The 15922-nt window shown below is 42.5% G+C and overlaps 1 protein-coding gene across 1 annotated transcript in view; it reads left to right on the plus strand.

Moving 5' to 3' along the window:
- The window catches only part of clasp1a (cytoplasmic linker associated protein 1a), a 103405-nt gene that overhangs the window by 40994 nt on the left and 46489 nt on the right, over window positions 1–15922 (plus strand). Inside the window, exons 7-9 of the mRNA XM_069663126.1 lie at window positions 184–254; window positions 15400–15540; window positions 15667–15740. Coding sequence (XP_069519227.1) covers window positions 184–254; window positions 15400–15540; window positions 15667–15740 — 286 coding nt within the window. The remainder of the gene's footprint in view (window positions 1–183; window positions 255–15399; window positions 15541–15666; window positions 15741–15922) is intronic.

Consider the following 15922-nt stretch of genomic DNA (forward strand, 5'->3'; position numbering starts at 1 on the left):
TGCAAAAGGCAGAGGGAGACTTTCTCACCCAGGAAGTGATGGATGGTGCAGTCAACAACACCGTCATTCTGTCTGCTTTAACGTCCTTCCACTTTGTTTTAATCCCTGTATTTTCTACACATGTATCACCACCTGTTAGCAGATCCTTGATTCTTTCTTTCTGGTGGTTGTCTTCTTTTACAGGTTGAATGTAATCTTCAGCAAATTTGATGAAGTCCAAAGATCCGGGAACATGATCCCCTCCTCTGGCTCAGGTGAGTGTTCGTCCCGTGTGTTTATCAAAGCTCGCTGTCCTAGCTTCTGTTTTTTATTGACTTGCAGTTTTCAGATGGCGCTGCTGATGTGCACATGTGCTTTTTAAAGCTTTTTTAAAGCTCAAGCATTGAGGAAATAGTTGGAAGGAGTACTTCTCTTCTCTTTGCGTGCGTCTTTGTTTTGGTTGCTTTGCTCCCCGCTAACATCCAGCACAGTGGGAAATGAGGACAGATGTGCGGTGAATATCAGGGCGGTTGTTGTCTCAGTGTAATGTGGTAGAAATTGAGGGCAGCTTGTGGATCTGGAGCAGCTCTGTGATTGTTTTATTTGGTGCCTTGAAATATTTGTGAGAGTAGAGCTTTTTAATCATGGGTAAAGTAGCAGGCTTCTCCGTTTTCTCTACTGTTTCTCTGCTGTATCAACAACTCTCCATTCAGTCACATTTCTTCCGCGTGTGCCAGCTTCTTTAAGATTTTTTGTTCCGTTTTGAGGCTGTGTGTTGTTTTGTCTGTGGAGGAAGGAAGGGGGAGGGGGGATGCAGTCCAGACGGACAGCCTGGGGTTAGCCGGGATGAGATATCTCCACAGGAGGTGGGCATCCACTGGAGCTTTCAGATGTCCCTACATTTAGCCAAAGACCAAAAACAGACTTTAAGAGGCCTCCCTTTGATGCTGACCTGACACTAAGCAACATATCAGGCGATTTCACTGTCGCAGAAAATTTTCCAATGTAGAAACAGAACTATGAGAGTTTTGCTGGAGTTGTGGTGCACTCCCAACACCTCGATCGTTTGGTGTAAGGTCGTCATAAATCTCAGTCCAAGCTGCCTTATGTCAGTTCTTTTCTCTTCTTGACTTCCAGATAATATTTAAAGGTGCAGTTCGCCCCTGGAAAAAGCTGCTGTCAGTCAAAGCTGGTGTTCTCTGTAATCGATAGAAGCAATAATATTTGAAATTGGCTCCATAGCTGTGCAGAAAGTTGTACAAACAGCTTGTGGTTTCGCCCATTCTACATTCCTACAACACCCAGCGTGCATTGCGCCCCTCCCTCTGAAAGGAACGGCCCAGCGAGAGACGCTAGAGTGAAATACTACCGTTTTCGCTGCAGGCTGGATCGTCTAAAATATCTTCAGGTCTGCAGTCTACATTTCAAACCTGACGATTTTGAACGCAACATGACATCGGAGGCGGGCGTCCTAGATTGAGGAAGTGTAGTTTAGCGAGCTCCCTGGCCTTTTCCAGGGCCCATTGGAGAAGCGGATAGCGTCCTCCAAAGGCACAGAGCGAAATTGCATTTTGTTGTACCATAATGGCATTAGCTCCCCATAATAGCATGATAGGACTGAGGTTGAAAATCTGTGAAGTGGCCCTTTAACAGGAAGCAGCTATCCAGGTAGATAGTAAACATGGAGGGGTCTCCAAGACTATCATGATGTCCTTAATGAATGTGATGTGATAGTTGGAGGGAGGCTGTCTTGCTGTTTGGACACACTGTTATTGCAGCAGCAATGAGCTCCTGTGAACTGAGATGTTTGATAAAGGGAGGAAAAAAAGGCTTTGCTAGCGACCTACTAGCTCATTATGCTAACCCAGTTAAGAAGAAGAAACAGCCTTATTCAAAGTAGACAACACAAACCACTGCACACAAAAAAAAAGCTGATTCTGTTCCTGCTTATTTTCTCTTGTAAATTTCCACCAGAAGCATGATGGGAAATAATCTCACCAGGAGTCTAATTGTTGTCTTGTGAATATTAACCCTGCACGATGCCAAGTGCTTTCTAGAAGTGGTAGCTTGAGGTAATCAGACTTAAGTCTTTTAAAAGTCTTTTCTTGTCTTGTCTTGTTTTTATAAAAGTAGACAGATTCACAATAACAACACAAAGGCTGTTTGCTCCTGGTTTTGTCCACTACGAGTGTTTTGCTTTGTAGTCCAGTTGTGACCTCAGTGTAGGTGAAATCTCCCCGACACCCTCACTGCTGACTCCATCCCGTTACAGCTGACTTCATCCACAGAGTATAAACAGTTCAGGGACAACAGCTGAGTCAAGGAGAAACACTCAGAGCACTCGGCTCAGCGTTTCAAAACAGTCTGCAGCATCTCCCTCCAGCTACCGCTCCCAAACATTTCACATGTGGAGTTCAGCTGACAGAACAGCTTAATCCATCATAATATTCACGCACGCTACGCTCACCCTGTAGTGTTGATATAAGATGATCGCTTCTCTGACTTACTGTAGGGATTTTAAACGTCCCAAACAAACTTAAAATGACTTCAGTTATTTGTGAATGGGACTTTTCTGCAGATTCACACTGAGGAAAACTATCATGCAGCTGTTTACTTCAATTATCTGTAGCTTCTTTTAGGAGCATATTTTGATCAGACAATACACCTCTGGGAAAAGGAAAGAAGTAGTTTGATGTCCCATGAGGTAGAGTGGCATTGTGGAATTTGTCTTGTTGTTAGACTTTCATCTGCAATTATGGTTGTTTATCTATCGGACTAAGGAAGTAGTTAAGTCACTTTTATTCACACGGTCATTTTATTTAATGATAAAAACGTAAACAATAAACACTTTGCTGACTTCCTTCCTCACTCACTCATTTTTGGATATTGACGTATCTGAAAGGCTAAACTTCAGGGTACATCAGCCTCTGCTGGACCTCAAACTTAATGGACGTTCACAAGTAGATAACTTGAATACGCCCTTTAATATAATCATATAACTGTCATTCATTGTCTTAAAACTTAATCAGAGAATGCAAGTGTGTTATAATACAAACACATTGTTTAATATTTCCTTTTAGTTTATAACACAAGTCAAAGCAGCCATCAAATCCTACAGGCTGTTGCAATCTGCTTCTATATACCACACTGACTATTGAAACATTGTTTAGTGTGCAGATGATATGAAATATTTCACTTTAAGAACAAACAATAATATTGCTGGTTGTGAAGGAAAAAGAGAGAGTTGCAATCCTTCCCGATCAACGTTTAGCAGATTTGTCGAAGGTTAATTTGGGAAAGTAAGAGGAAAATGCAACAAAACATGACTCACTGTAGCAGTTATTAGATACCCGAGCGTCAGATTCATCATGATCGGCAGCTCGGCGCCTCACAGGCTGGACTCCGCTCTTTCACAGCTGCACTGAAATTGACTCTGTGACTCGATGAAGCTTTCATTTCACACTATTTGTCTCAGAGCTGTGAAGAATGTCTGGTGTTTGTGTGGTCAGAGAATGAACTGCCAGGAAAGTGTTGAAATAAACTGAGATATGTTGTAAAGTAAAGATAAATATATGGGACAATGTATGCAGAGATTTATAAGTGAAAAGTCAACGTTCAAAAACAAGCACAAAAAAAAGCAATAAGATGTAGGAAATATACCTTAAAATAAGCAAAACTGTAAGTGTGCCTGCTTTTACAATAGGATCATGACTTTACAACAACACTGTAAAACAAGAAAATATAAAAAATATAAAGAAAAACCTTTTTCAAAAGAAAATAAGAATATACTGCCTTGATTAAACATATTTTTTCTTGATTAGATCCCACTAGTTTGCAGTGTATCCCTCCACTGAAAACCTTTTTAATGTGCAGGACTTTTATTGTGAAGGTTTTGACCTTCCTTGCCAGGGGATGTAGTTGTTAAGGTTCTGGCCCTCTTTTGCAAGGGACTTTTATTGTGAAGGTTTCAAAGAAGACACCTGTTTCCTTTCTCATTACGTCTTCATTTGAATTGAATTTATTTTATTTGAATAGGGACGATGCAATTTAACATAGTTCCAGTACATAGCATGAGACAGATGTGTTGCGCAGAGAGTTTATGGCTTTCGCTAATTTTCAACTCTTGTCCCTAGTTCATGCTCGTCACAAGTTCATGCTTGTAGCGATAGAGAGGTGAAGACAGAGGCTGCGGCTTGCCGTCACACAGGTTACCAACAGATTTGAAATCAAGTAAAATATGTCAAAATGTAAAGAGACACCTGTATTTATGCACAGGACTTTTATTGTGAAGGTTTTGACCTTCCTTGCCAGGGGATGTAGTTGTTAAGGTTCTGGCCCTCTTTTGCAAGGGACTTTTATTGTGAAGGTTTCAAAGAGCACACAAGTTTTCTGTCTCATCATGTCTTCATGCTTGTAGAGATCTACGTAAGAGAGAAGACAGAGGGGGCGGCTTTCAAACACAGGCGAGGAGGAAAGATGAAGGGAGGAGGGAAGAGAGTGAGAGTTAAAGGAAGAGATAGAGGAGAGGAGAGGGAGGGATGGAGAGCAAAACAAAGCAGCCATTTCTGTAGCTGCGCTGGGATGTAAACAGTGGGAGAGAGTAGTGCAGACACTATAGAGAGAGAGAGAGAGAGAAAGCTGAGCCATCAGCTGTGCAGCAGTATTCCTCTCTGGCTTCAGTGCTGAGGGCGGCTCTGCACCATGACAGCTGGAGAAGGTAAGACGTGGTTTTCTCACATGAATCCTGCAGATTTAAACGGCACAGAGATTATCCATCAGCCTGGTAGCGATGTCTGTTTGTGCACGTGGCGGTGTAATGGTCTATTAGGAAGACATAGCGGTTTTTACGCTGTTATGTAATCTTATTTTTTACTGCTGTAGTCTGTATTCTCTTTGATATCTCCGTTCTGTGTCTCTGCTAAGTGTTGCAGCTGCAGTGTTCCCAGTGCAGGACTGTCACCTCTTGTTTATCTGCAATGTGCAAACAGTCTTGCCTTGGGATGCACTGATCCCAGGCTGTGGTTATCACACAGAGTATCGATCTTCAGGGAAGATTTCTTAACACACCTCTCCTTTTTGTTGCTGCCGTAGAGTCGCAGAGGGACACTGATTTTAAACCTGAAACTGCTTTATTAGCTGTTTTGTTTGTTATGTAGAGAAGGTGACCTCCAGATGATTGTTTGTTTCCTGTTAAAAACCTTGAAAATGATAAACGACTGATGTTATCCTGACCTAAAGGGGAAAACAAACACAAGCTGAGCTGATGTTAGCGGCAGCTCAGGGGCTTCTAAATACCTGATTGCGCATTTAAGCCTCTAACAACTCTACAAACTAATACAAAGTTTGGCCTGATGCTGTTATATATCACAGTGCTACCTCCACACCTATTGCAAGCAGCGGTAGAACAAAAACATCCAAAACAAAGCTCATGACCTAAACAGACGCCCAATACGCTGCTGATGCATGACGTAGGACGCGCATATTTATGTAACACAGGATGGAATTGAACATTTGGTGCTGAAGCTTACATCTCTTTTCTTTGATCTGCTTTTGTAACTGACTCGAGGTCCCCCCAAAATAATCTCTGAGTTATAAATAAAGGTTGAATGATTGATTGGATGTGTTCTAGCTTCGCCTCAGGTCTCTTCTCAGCGTGTTAAAGACAATGGGAGCTGTTACTGTCAGTCTGAACACTGTTACAAAGGCTGTTTATTATTTCTGTGATGTTTTATGCAATCAGTTCAGCCCCCCTGATTCATGTCATCTGGTTCATTTTAGATGACTTGTTCTTTTCTCAGTCCCTCTATGATTTTGTGGGCGTTTTCTGGCCAGAAAGGCCTGATTTCACGATGTTTTGAGGCTTTTTTTTCTTCGTCTAACACATCACACATCCGCTGTGAGCGACTGAGACAGATGCTGTAATAAAGCGTCTATTAGCTGAGCGAGCGGTTTGTCCTCTGACGTCACCTTCGGTCGATTTCTGTGTCAAGATGCCAAATAAAATGTGTAAAAACTGAACACTAAAGTCAATAGCCATGAAATGCTCATTTCTCACAGTGCACGCACATTCAATGCTATCCATATGTGCAAAGGAGTATCCACACATTATTTGTTAAACAGTTCTACAGTCCTTCCCCAGCGAGCATTTTGAAAATAGGTTTAAATGACGACCATGGCCCCCGTTGAAAAGACGTTCAAAACTGGTTCAAAGGTTTTTTCACAGACTGCTTGAAGACGATTAAACGTTTATGTTTAGACCAGATTTCACCTGATTCTGTCAGAAGATTCTTCACACATTCACACATATATTAACGGCAAATTTAAAGTCTCATAGTGGCTAAAATGGTTGTGTAAGTGAGCAGTGCATCACTGTCACCAACGAAAAAAACAAAAGAATAAATAGATGAAGCTGGATTAGATCCAACAATCGCTGCACTCGGGTCAAGCGTTAATAACCATTGCCCCACCAGCATCTTCTTACACATGCCTGTCCGTCAGGTATTAATCACCTATGACAGCATCCAGGGCTCGTTCTGCCTTCACAGTCAGACCTGCACAGCTGAAGTACCTGCTCATGCGCAGTCTTTTTTTTTCTTCTTCTGCTGAGAATGTTCAAAACCTCTCCCTTCACGATGTCTCTGAACCTTCTTCTTAACATCACACGGCCCATAAGGCGCCGTGTTTATGACTTCTGTATGAAAAATAAAATGGGTAAGAAAATGTGTTTCTGACACGTTGATGTTGAATTGTATTTTAGCTGGTGAAAAAAAAAAGGTTGAATTTGGTCTTAGACGTTCAGCCCTGATTTCACCGTGTTCTTCAGCGTTGAAATCCCGGTTGGTGCTCACTGGGACAGTAAAGATGTACGCTGATGTTTAAAACATTGCAGACCCCAGGGGATCAATGTTGTGATTGACTGACTTCAGGCTTGTGGGGAAATAGGATGATTGGTCAGAATTGTGTAAATGCTGTGGCAATTGGTTGCATTTGTGTAAATTCACAGGAACACAACTTTGCAACTTTCTGGAGGAACTATTTTATGATTTTTCCTTCTGTTTCCTTTAAAATTACCCTATAAAATGTAAAGAAAATATTCATATCACTGCTGTTTTATGACATTATTTACTGTTGGCTACAGGCATGTGGCACAATATAATATAACAGTGTAATACTTCTCCACAAAAATAGTCAGATTCAGTAAATTACCATTATCTGTGTATCCACAGGCTTTTGTGCACGCGGTCCTGATTGAGTGAGGTCGGACTGTTACAAGACAAATGTCAGAAACTCTTCTGTCCTTCCTGGACTCTTTATGAAAGAGCATGAGGACTTTTACAAAACTTTGTGTCTTCTGTCCCCCAAAAAAGTAAAAACAAAGAGGTATGAGATTTAAAAACCCCGGTCTTCTCCTTTAAATAACAGATACCTGATTCCAGTAACGGACTTCTGTAGGCCTTTCAGTGTCGTCAGGATTTCTCTGAGCTGTGTGGCTCTATATGGGCCTATATATAGCAGATTAATGCATAATGCAAACTGAAGCTTCAAATAGAGGCAGTCATATAACCACAGAGAACACTCCCAGCCAGCAGTCACGTCTTAGAAAGAGGGGAAACTGTGGGTTTATTGTCCTATCTGCAGCACATGAGCCAACGGGTTCTCAGTTTCCTCAACACAATTACAGAACGCCTTTGTAGTTGGCTAAAACCCGAGGTGTGTTTTTCTGAGAGTGTGAGTGTGGCTGTTTTGTTTAATTATCACTGCGGACACTGCACGTCCCCGTGTTTAGCTGTGAGGAGCTGCAAGCAGAGAACATGCCATCATGATTGTGGCGACGTTCTTGCAGATAGTTATGTAATTTGAATTCTTTACATCCCCTCTTATACACACATGACAGAAACACTTCCTCACATTTGGATCCCCCTATGAAAGCAGAAATAACGTGCTTTTAGAGCTGTGAAGGTGAAAATTAGTTCCCGGGATTATTAGACTGTAGAGACCCAGTTCATACGTTAGCTACGCCGGCTATTCTCATGGATTTGGGATGAAACTAGTTCCCTTTTGGTCAGTGTGCTTGCGAATGTGCGTGTGTTGTATGAAAGGGTTAATACCACAGAAGAGGGGTGAATTGCTAAAAGAAAGAACTCTTATTCTTTGATCACCGCACACACACACACATAGAGAGGGAATGCACGGCTTTGGGAAGAGCTTAACGTGTTTTCTTAAGCGTGTATAGATTGTGTGTGTGTGTGTGTGGGTGTGTGCTTGCTCGTGCCTGTGCATGTGCATCTGCAGCTATTGGCTGCTGACAGTGTGGAGGAGGCTCCGGATTTAAAGCTCTAAAGAAAGACCCTCATTTTTTAATCTGTATCTATTTAACTGATTTTATTTCTAAGCGTGACGAAGTAGAAGGTTTATTTTTCATTGTTGCCACATTATCTGTGGATGATATCTGTACATAAATCATCAAAGGGCATTTTCTAGTATCCTAAAACCTATTTTTACAAAATCTTTTTACATACTCCAAGCAACTGATGACACAAAGTTTTGATTTGCTCCAGATAGCTTCAGCAGGCAGCCATGAAACCAGAAACAGGCGTTAAATCGTTTCCTTTAAAGCCTCTGGACTTCATTGATAGAAATATTTTACCTCGCAGAACACAGGAGCTGCAGTTAGTTTGTGGTATTGTGTAAAGTTGGGGCTTTAAAACCAGCTCCTGTCATGTTTTAAGACGTATAAAATGCTCTGCTTGAAATAATAAATTGTGTCTGATTTGTTTTTCTTCAAAATATGTTTAATAACCTTGTAAAAATTCTCCCAGGGCATCTCCTCCTTCTCCCTCCCCTCCCTTAAAAATTCCTGAATCTGCCAACTGCCCCCTCCATCACGAAAACAAAACACTCTGCCACTCTGCAACTTGTTGAAACTTATAGTGAGCTTCAAATGTAGTAATTAGTAGTAGTAATCTTAACGTTAGTAGTCAGTAGTGAGTTTGCAAACATTATGATGATGGTTACAGCTAGCTCATGCATCGCCGAAGTGGTTGCCATAGGTTACACATAATGATATGCATAGCGTATCCAGTCCATCACCCCGTCCATTAACAGGATTGGCTCCTTAGGTTTATGATGTCTCAAACCTGCCAATCTGAACACGTGTTGTTCAGCCTGTCCTTGGTACACTGCAGTTTAAAAGCAGACAGGCCCAGCCATGGAGATGATGCTGATGTTGTCCCTGATGTGTCTTGTAGCAAATGAAGAACACCACATGGAGATGTTTACACGGTTACACACTTGATGTTCACTGGAGGGGGGCTTTAAAATTGTTGGTTCGTATTCGCACAGAATTTATTTTGCACAAAACAACAAACAACAGAAAGTGGCAGCTGTAGAAACTCCTGTGTTGTGTGGGGTAAAATTACAGTTTTTTCAATGGAGTCTGGTTGTATCCTTACCTTAGCAAACTATCATTACTTGCATTAAAACTCCTTTGGAAGATCTTGTTTGCCTTCATTTTAAAGCTAACACACGGTGGAGAGACGGTGAGATTGTGTATGTGTGACTGTGTGTGCAGATTGAAGATTAACGTGCTACAAAGAGAAATGAAGAGACAAAACAAGAGTACAAACTGTGCTCAGCCGACTGAATGATGTGTTTGTCTTCCTCTTGCTGTCGGCCGAGTGAAAGGGCCAGCAGCCCCTCTGCCCGTGTGACTCTGAGGATTAAAGGGGGTCTTTGAGGGGCACAAGAACAGATCGCTGTGGCAGTGGCCCCTCTGCCAGCACACACAGGCGAGGGCTATCTGTGCCAACTGCACCGAATATCTCTTACAGGCTGCAAAAACACAGCCGCAGTTACTGACAGCCAGGCCTTCATGCACATTTGTTTATGCACTCAATCTGTTGTGCTTCATCAAGACATTTTGAAGCCTTTAAACTACCATAATGACATGGTGTGAATAAGTGTCAGTGAGTATTGAAGCATCTAGACACCAGGAAGAAAATGGAAAGAGTGCTGAGTGACGGTGCTGCTGCTGTGGATGGATATGTCTAAGATGTAGCCGTGCAATTAAACATTTGGTTCTCAAAGATAATCTTATTTTGAACCACAGTTGTTGTTACATATGTGAATAAGAGACTGTGTTGGTCACTGGGAAGTCAACAAGTGACTTCTCTGCTTCTGTTCCTCCTTTCTTCAGTCGATTATAAAGTCTGACTCGGACAGCCAGCTCATTGTCTTTAGGACAGGCCGACAACAATAACGTGTTTCTGTTCTGTCAGAGCGCTGTGACAACATCTCTCCCACACTCAATGGCCTTTCTTTTCACTTGTGTGTGTAAAACTTTGCATTTTGCACATGCAGGATCACGTTGCATGATAAAGCCGCTGGGAAAAGGATGCTGGTATTTTCACATGGTTGCTGGAAACAATGGAACAGCTGAGGTTTTATGCAGAAACTACTGACTGCATATTAGAAGAAGGACTTGTTTTGAAGCCTTCAGTTCGGTATTTGTCCGTTGCCATCTTGGTTTTTCTGAGCCAGAATAATATTTGGACAAGAGGGTGAAGCTGAAGAGGAGTGAGGGGTTAGCAAATGCCAAGTCCTTAAACTTTATACAGTCGAAGTCTAAGAGAATTCTGTTACATAAAAGCTGCTTAGGAAGAAGAAATATCTTGTCTGACAATTGATAAGCTTAATGTACCCTGATTTAAGACACTGCATCTCACTTTAATCTAAGTTTTTGCAGTGCAGTAGAAGCCAAACTTCACAGAGGCTTGTTTGATTTTAACTTGTAGCCAGAAGGTGACATTTCTGCCCCACCAGCAGCAGCCTCTCTGGTTCGTCAGCAAAACAAGACATCTTTGTTATGACATAACGCCGATCACCAGTCAGCTGTCTCTTATGTAACCCCACAGGCTGCTGGGTAAACCACAGCCTGGGTGAAGGACAAGGCCACAGGGAGAACCTCATCTGTTTCCCCTTGAACTCCAGAGAGAGAACCAGAAAGAGACGGAGAGACTGCGACGGAGCGAAAGAACAGAAAATGAGACAGAGGGAGAGAAACATGAGGGGAGCAGGGAAAGAAGAGGTCAAAAGAGGAGCAGGAAGTGTTAAAACAGTGATGTTGTTTGGGAGACCCCCTCTCGCCCTCACTGTCAGCAGTACAGAACATTTTTAGTCGTCTAAGAACTTTACTTTCTAGAACTTTCCTCTAAATCCCTCGTGCCTTTGGGTTTGGGGGGAGAAAATCCTCCCATTATGTAAAGCTGCGCTTCAGAGACAGATTACTGGTGACTCTGCTGATGCTAAATGCAGCTTCAGCAACTTTGAGTCCTTCGCTGTGTTGCAGTTCACAGTGTGTACTGACACCTGGTGGACGTGTAAGGTAGCGCAGCATTAATCCCTGAAGCAGGCTTTACTGAATACTTTTAATAAGGGTTGAATCACACTAACATAGGATCATTATTTAAGATTATATTCCCCCCAAAAGTAACATTTTCACAATAAGGGCTGCAGTTAAAGATTATTTTCATTATTCAATACTTTTTTATAATAAATCAATAACTCATATGTGAGAAAGCTGTAAAAAACGTACATCAAGGCACAATCAAAAGGATTATTTTTCAAACCTTCAGTTGAAATCTTAAAGCTTTACATCTACAAAATGCACATCTTAACATTTAAGAAGCTGGAACGAGATAAATTTAATTATCAAATATCTGTTCATCAATTATCAAAATCTCAGCCGATTAATCGCTGCAGCTCAAATTACAATAAAAAGTTTTATATAAAACTTGTTTTTTCTATTGGTTTTCTGTTTCTCCGTTGTCTTGGTTGACATATTAGTTGGCATTATTTTAGACAACATTATGTCAGAAGAGGCCGACAGTTTTCTGCAGATATTGCCTTAAAAAGCAACAGTTGTTTTTACCTGCACAATAGCAATAATCCACCCTTAGACACTTTGACACTGTTATATATCATTCATTTATGCACGCTCCTTCATGTTGACCAATTATCAGGACGGCCTGTGGCATCACTGCTGCTGTCACCGCTCACCTTACCTCCAGACAGGACTAATGACCTGCTGTGTGTACATCAGTGTTTGAAACGCTCTTTGCTTGTTGCATGCAGCTCTCATTGCTCCCCCGACGCTCTGATAAATCACCTCGACATTTGTGTCAGCATCGGTAAGAACAGCCCCTCCGACAGCTGTAATCAATACCTCCTAAGTGTGGCAGGGTGCTGTTCCTTCTCTTAAGGTGCTCAAGCTCTTCGTGCAGAGGAGGTGATGGTGCAGGATGAGCTCATGTATCTTGTTTGAAGGAAGCATTAAGGTCTCTCCTCTTCATCAAACGGTCTTTACTGAACTAAATGTTGTTATTTATGTTGTTATCTATGTGTAACTCTGGACTTCAGAGAAAACTCGATGTTCAGCAATCAATACATCTAAATTAATGACAGAATGACTGAAACGCTTACGATACAAAAGACACGATATATATGGCCTTTTTTTTTTCATCACATCTGACTATCTAGTATTTACCAATAACGCACACCCATCCATCTATACCGTTTATCATGTTCAGGGTCCTGTCGGCTGGAGCCTATCCCAGCTGTCATAGGGCGAGAGGCGGGGTTACACCGGGACAGGTCGCCAGTCAATCACAGGACTGACACATAGGCTGTATTCGAAATGCTGTACTACATACTACATGCTATATACTGCATACTGCGTTCGGCGGTAGTCTGTAGTATGGAGGAGCTTTTCAAATTCATTTTGCAGTATGCTACGCCAGGCTGAAGTAAACAATAACCACCGCTTCTGTAGCTATAGCGCCCCCTTCTGCTGGAATGCTGCTGCTGTCTGTGATTTCAGCTGCCGCTGTGACGTTTCAGCGCTTTGCATTGTGGGATACAGTAGGAGAGGTAGACTGGTCCGATGCATACTGGAGATTTTCTCCGAATCAGTACGACATCCGGGTATTTTTGGCGTACTGCACATTTTGCTTTTGTTTGCATACTGCAGACTACATGTTGGCCACATCAGTACGTACTGCCAGTATAGAATGGCATTTCGAACACAGCAATAGAGACAGACCATGATTCACGCTCACATTAACACCTAAAGGCAATTTAGAGTCACCTGTGAACCTAACGAGCACGCCCCCAATCAGGCATTCTTAAAGCTGCTGTGAGGAACTTTCAGTCTGTGTTGATTTTGGCGCCCCCTGTGGACAAAGCCGTACCTCTTATCTCTTTGCTGTTTTTGTCCTGTACGTGCTTAATGGTTGTTTTTAACAAAATATCTCATCCTGCTTTCTTTAACAGTCACATGTATCCCTCACGGTGAGTCTTTGCCCTGGAAAGGCAGCGTGCAGTTAATCACTTCGTCTGACACCTTCCCCCCCGTCAGCGGTTTCAGGCGTTAAAAATAACCATATAGAAATAATCAATCTCGTCCCTGATGGTCTGGTTTGCTTTTCTAGGTCATATAGAATAATCAGAATTAATTTCACTCTGTTTCATAACCAGTGAAAAACTCCTCACAGGAGCTTTAACATAATTAATCGAGCTTGGTGCCGGTTTAGCGCAGCGGTAAAATCATGCGTCCCCCATGCAGAGGCGACAGTCCTTGATGCGGCGTCTGCGGGTTCGACTCCCACCCTCGGTCCTTTGCTGCGTGTCATCCCAATTTTATCTTCCCCTGTTTCCGACACTATCCACTGTCCTCTCTCTCTCAATAAAGGCACTGATTGCAAACAGTTATACAGTTTAAGATCATCCGCTGCCTGGTAACGTCCATGCTTTGATGTTCCTTTAAAAGCAGAACTAGCAGATGCAGATGTGATGAATTCAAGGCGGCATTTACAGAGCAAGAAAAACAACTCTAACCAGACTCCTACTCGCTAGATTTTATGGCCTATTGTTCATTCTACGCCTCTTATACTTTGTCACCTTCTGAGATAAAGTATGGGTTCTTGTTTAAACGCAGTAGTATTCTGTTTTGCTGGTAGTGTAGAGTACTGGTGTGTGATCTGACTGCATCAGACCCCTCCCTCTTTTCACCACGAGTGTCTCTACGGTCCATCAGCATCACCGGTGATGCTACTGTGAGACATACACACCCGTATATCAACACACACACACACCCCACTGAACTCCAGGAGGAGGGCTGAAGGGTTGGTTAGTCTGGCACTTTGTTAGAGCTCAGCGTGCTACAGAGGCACACACAGATCACACACACACACACATCCAGTCGACAGAGATGTGAGAAGGAGAGAGCGTGTTAGAGGGTGCAGCAGAGACATGCTGAGGAAGCTGATGTGCAAGAAAATCTGCGATCGTAAGAATGACGCCTTTTATCTCTCCCTTTCTCCCTCTCCGTTCTCCTCCTGCTCCGTTTCCCTTTAAATATTCGTTATGTTTTGTCTTTCTCATCTTTCCGTCATTGATCTGCTCTCTCTGGCTGTACGTCTCGATCTTTTCGGCTCTCAACCTGTTGCCTTTTGTCCCCGTCTTCCACTTTCTGTCTGTCTCCGTGTCTGTGATGGGTGCAGCGTCATGTTCGTGAAGGAGCTGGTCTTCATGTATTTGCTTGATCGTTGTTTTATTCTTATGTCAATAACTATGTCAAGGCTCTGCTGAGGAAAACAGTCTTAATGTGCAGATAAGAGGCGAGGCTTCGCTCCTTAACAATGGGTTATTGCAAGTCAAGTCACGTCTTGGAACACTTCTTTAATTTAGGGCTTTCAAAACACGTGCAAGTGCTTCAAAATAACGGAAAATATTTACATATACAGGAAACAAATCATGCATGACAAAAAAAATCAGATAAGTATTGCATATATTGAAATCTAAAAGATAAGACAAAACACATAAGATAAGAAGTAATTACAGTTACAAGGGCGTAAAGAGACAGTGACCTATAAGCTGCAAACATTCACATTATAGCTGTGCCTCAGCTGACTGCAGCCACCCAGCACCATCATATCTGCCCCCGGCTAATCCCTCGTGTGAGTGGTCACGTTGGGCAGGTGACGGGGGGTTCACACATCCCTGCATGGCTGCCAAACCAGATTAAAGTCAGATGGATGGATAGATTAAGTTTGAATGGATACATACACACAACCTGACAGATTGACCGGGTTGCACTCTGCATTAGAGGTCGTACGGTGCCGAGATGAGTCAGGGGCTACTGTTGGGAGATTAATGAGAAGAGAATGATGATGCGTTTCACCTCTGAGGGGAGCCATGTTTCTCTGAATGATGACCAAACAGTGACTTATTGATCCTGATGGGAAATATCTCTCACACAGTCATCCAGCCGTCATTGAATAACACTTACTTGTCACAGGAAACGGATATTTCCTGCAACAATAACATCATATATTTTCCTTTTTCTTCCTGATGTCGCTGCAGATAAGAATTTTGAGGATGAGGACTCTGTGGATGGAGGCCGGTCCTCCTCCTCCTCTTCATCCAAAGCGCCCCCCGGTGGCAGGAGGACTGTAGTGAGCTCTGTTAGAAGACCCAGCTCGGCCACCACAGCTAAGGCCACAGGTGAGGGACAAACTCTATCCCTAAAGATGCGCCAAGTTATGATATGTGTATCTTTCAGTATTCGGGTCGTTATGGTAAAAGTGCTGTTTAATCTGAGGAACACTATTTTCCCGTTCTTTTCCACAGCTAAGGAAGCAGCTGCGGGTGCTGTTGATGAAGAGGATTTCATCAAAGCCTTTGAAGACGTTCCCTCGATCCAGGTATGCTGAGAGAAGTATCGTTTGGTTTCGTTAGAGGGTGTAAAGTGCAGCACAAGAAGGAAGATTAGAGGGGAAGGTTTTCAACAAAGATAATAGTATGGATTTAAAAACACAATGGGCACTGAGGAAGAACCGTCACGCAAGAAACAGCTTTGTTATTACGTGGAAAAATGTGTTTTTTA

This window comes from Semicossyphus pulcher, unplaced genomic scaffold, assembly GCF_022749685.1.
Source record: "Semicossyphus pulcher isolate SPU_LCO1_2020_fin unplaced genomic scaffold, fSemPul1.0.p SCAF_15, whole genome shotgun sequence".
Taxonomy (NCBI): domain Eukaryota; kingdom Metazoa; phylum Chordata; class Actinopteri; order Labriformes; family Labridae; genus Semicossyphus; species Semicossyphus pulcher.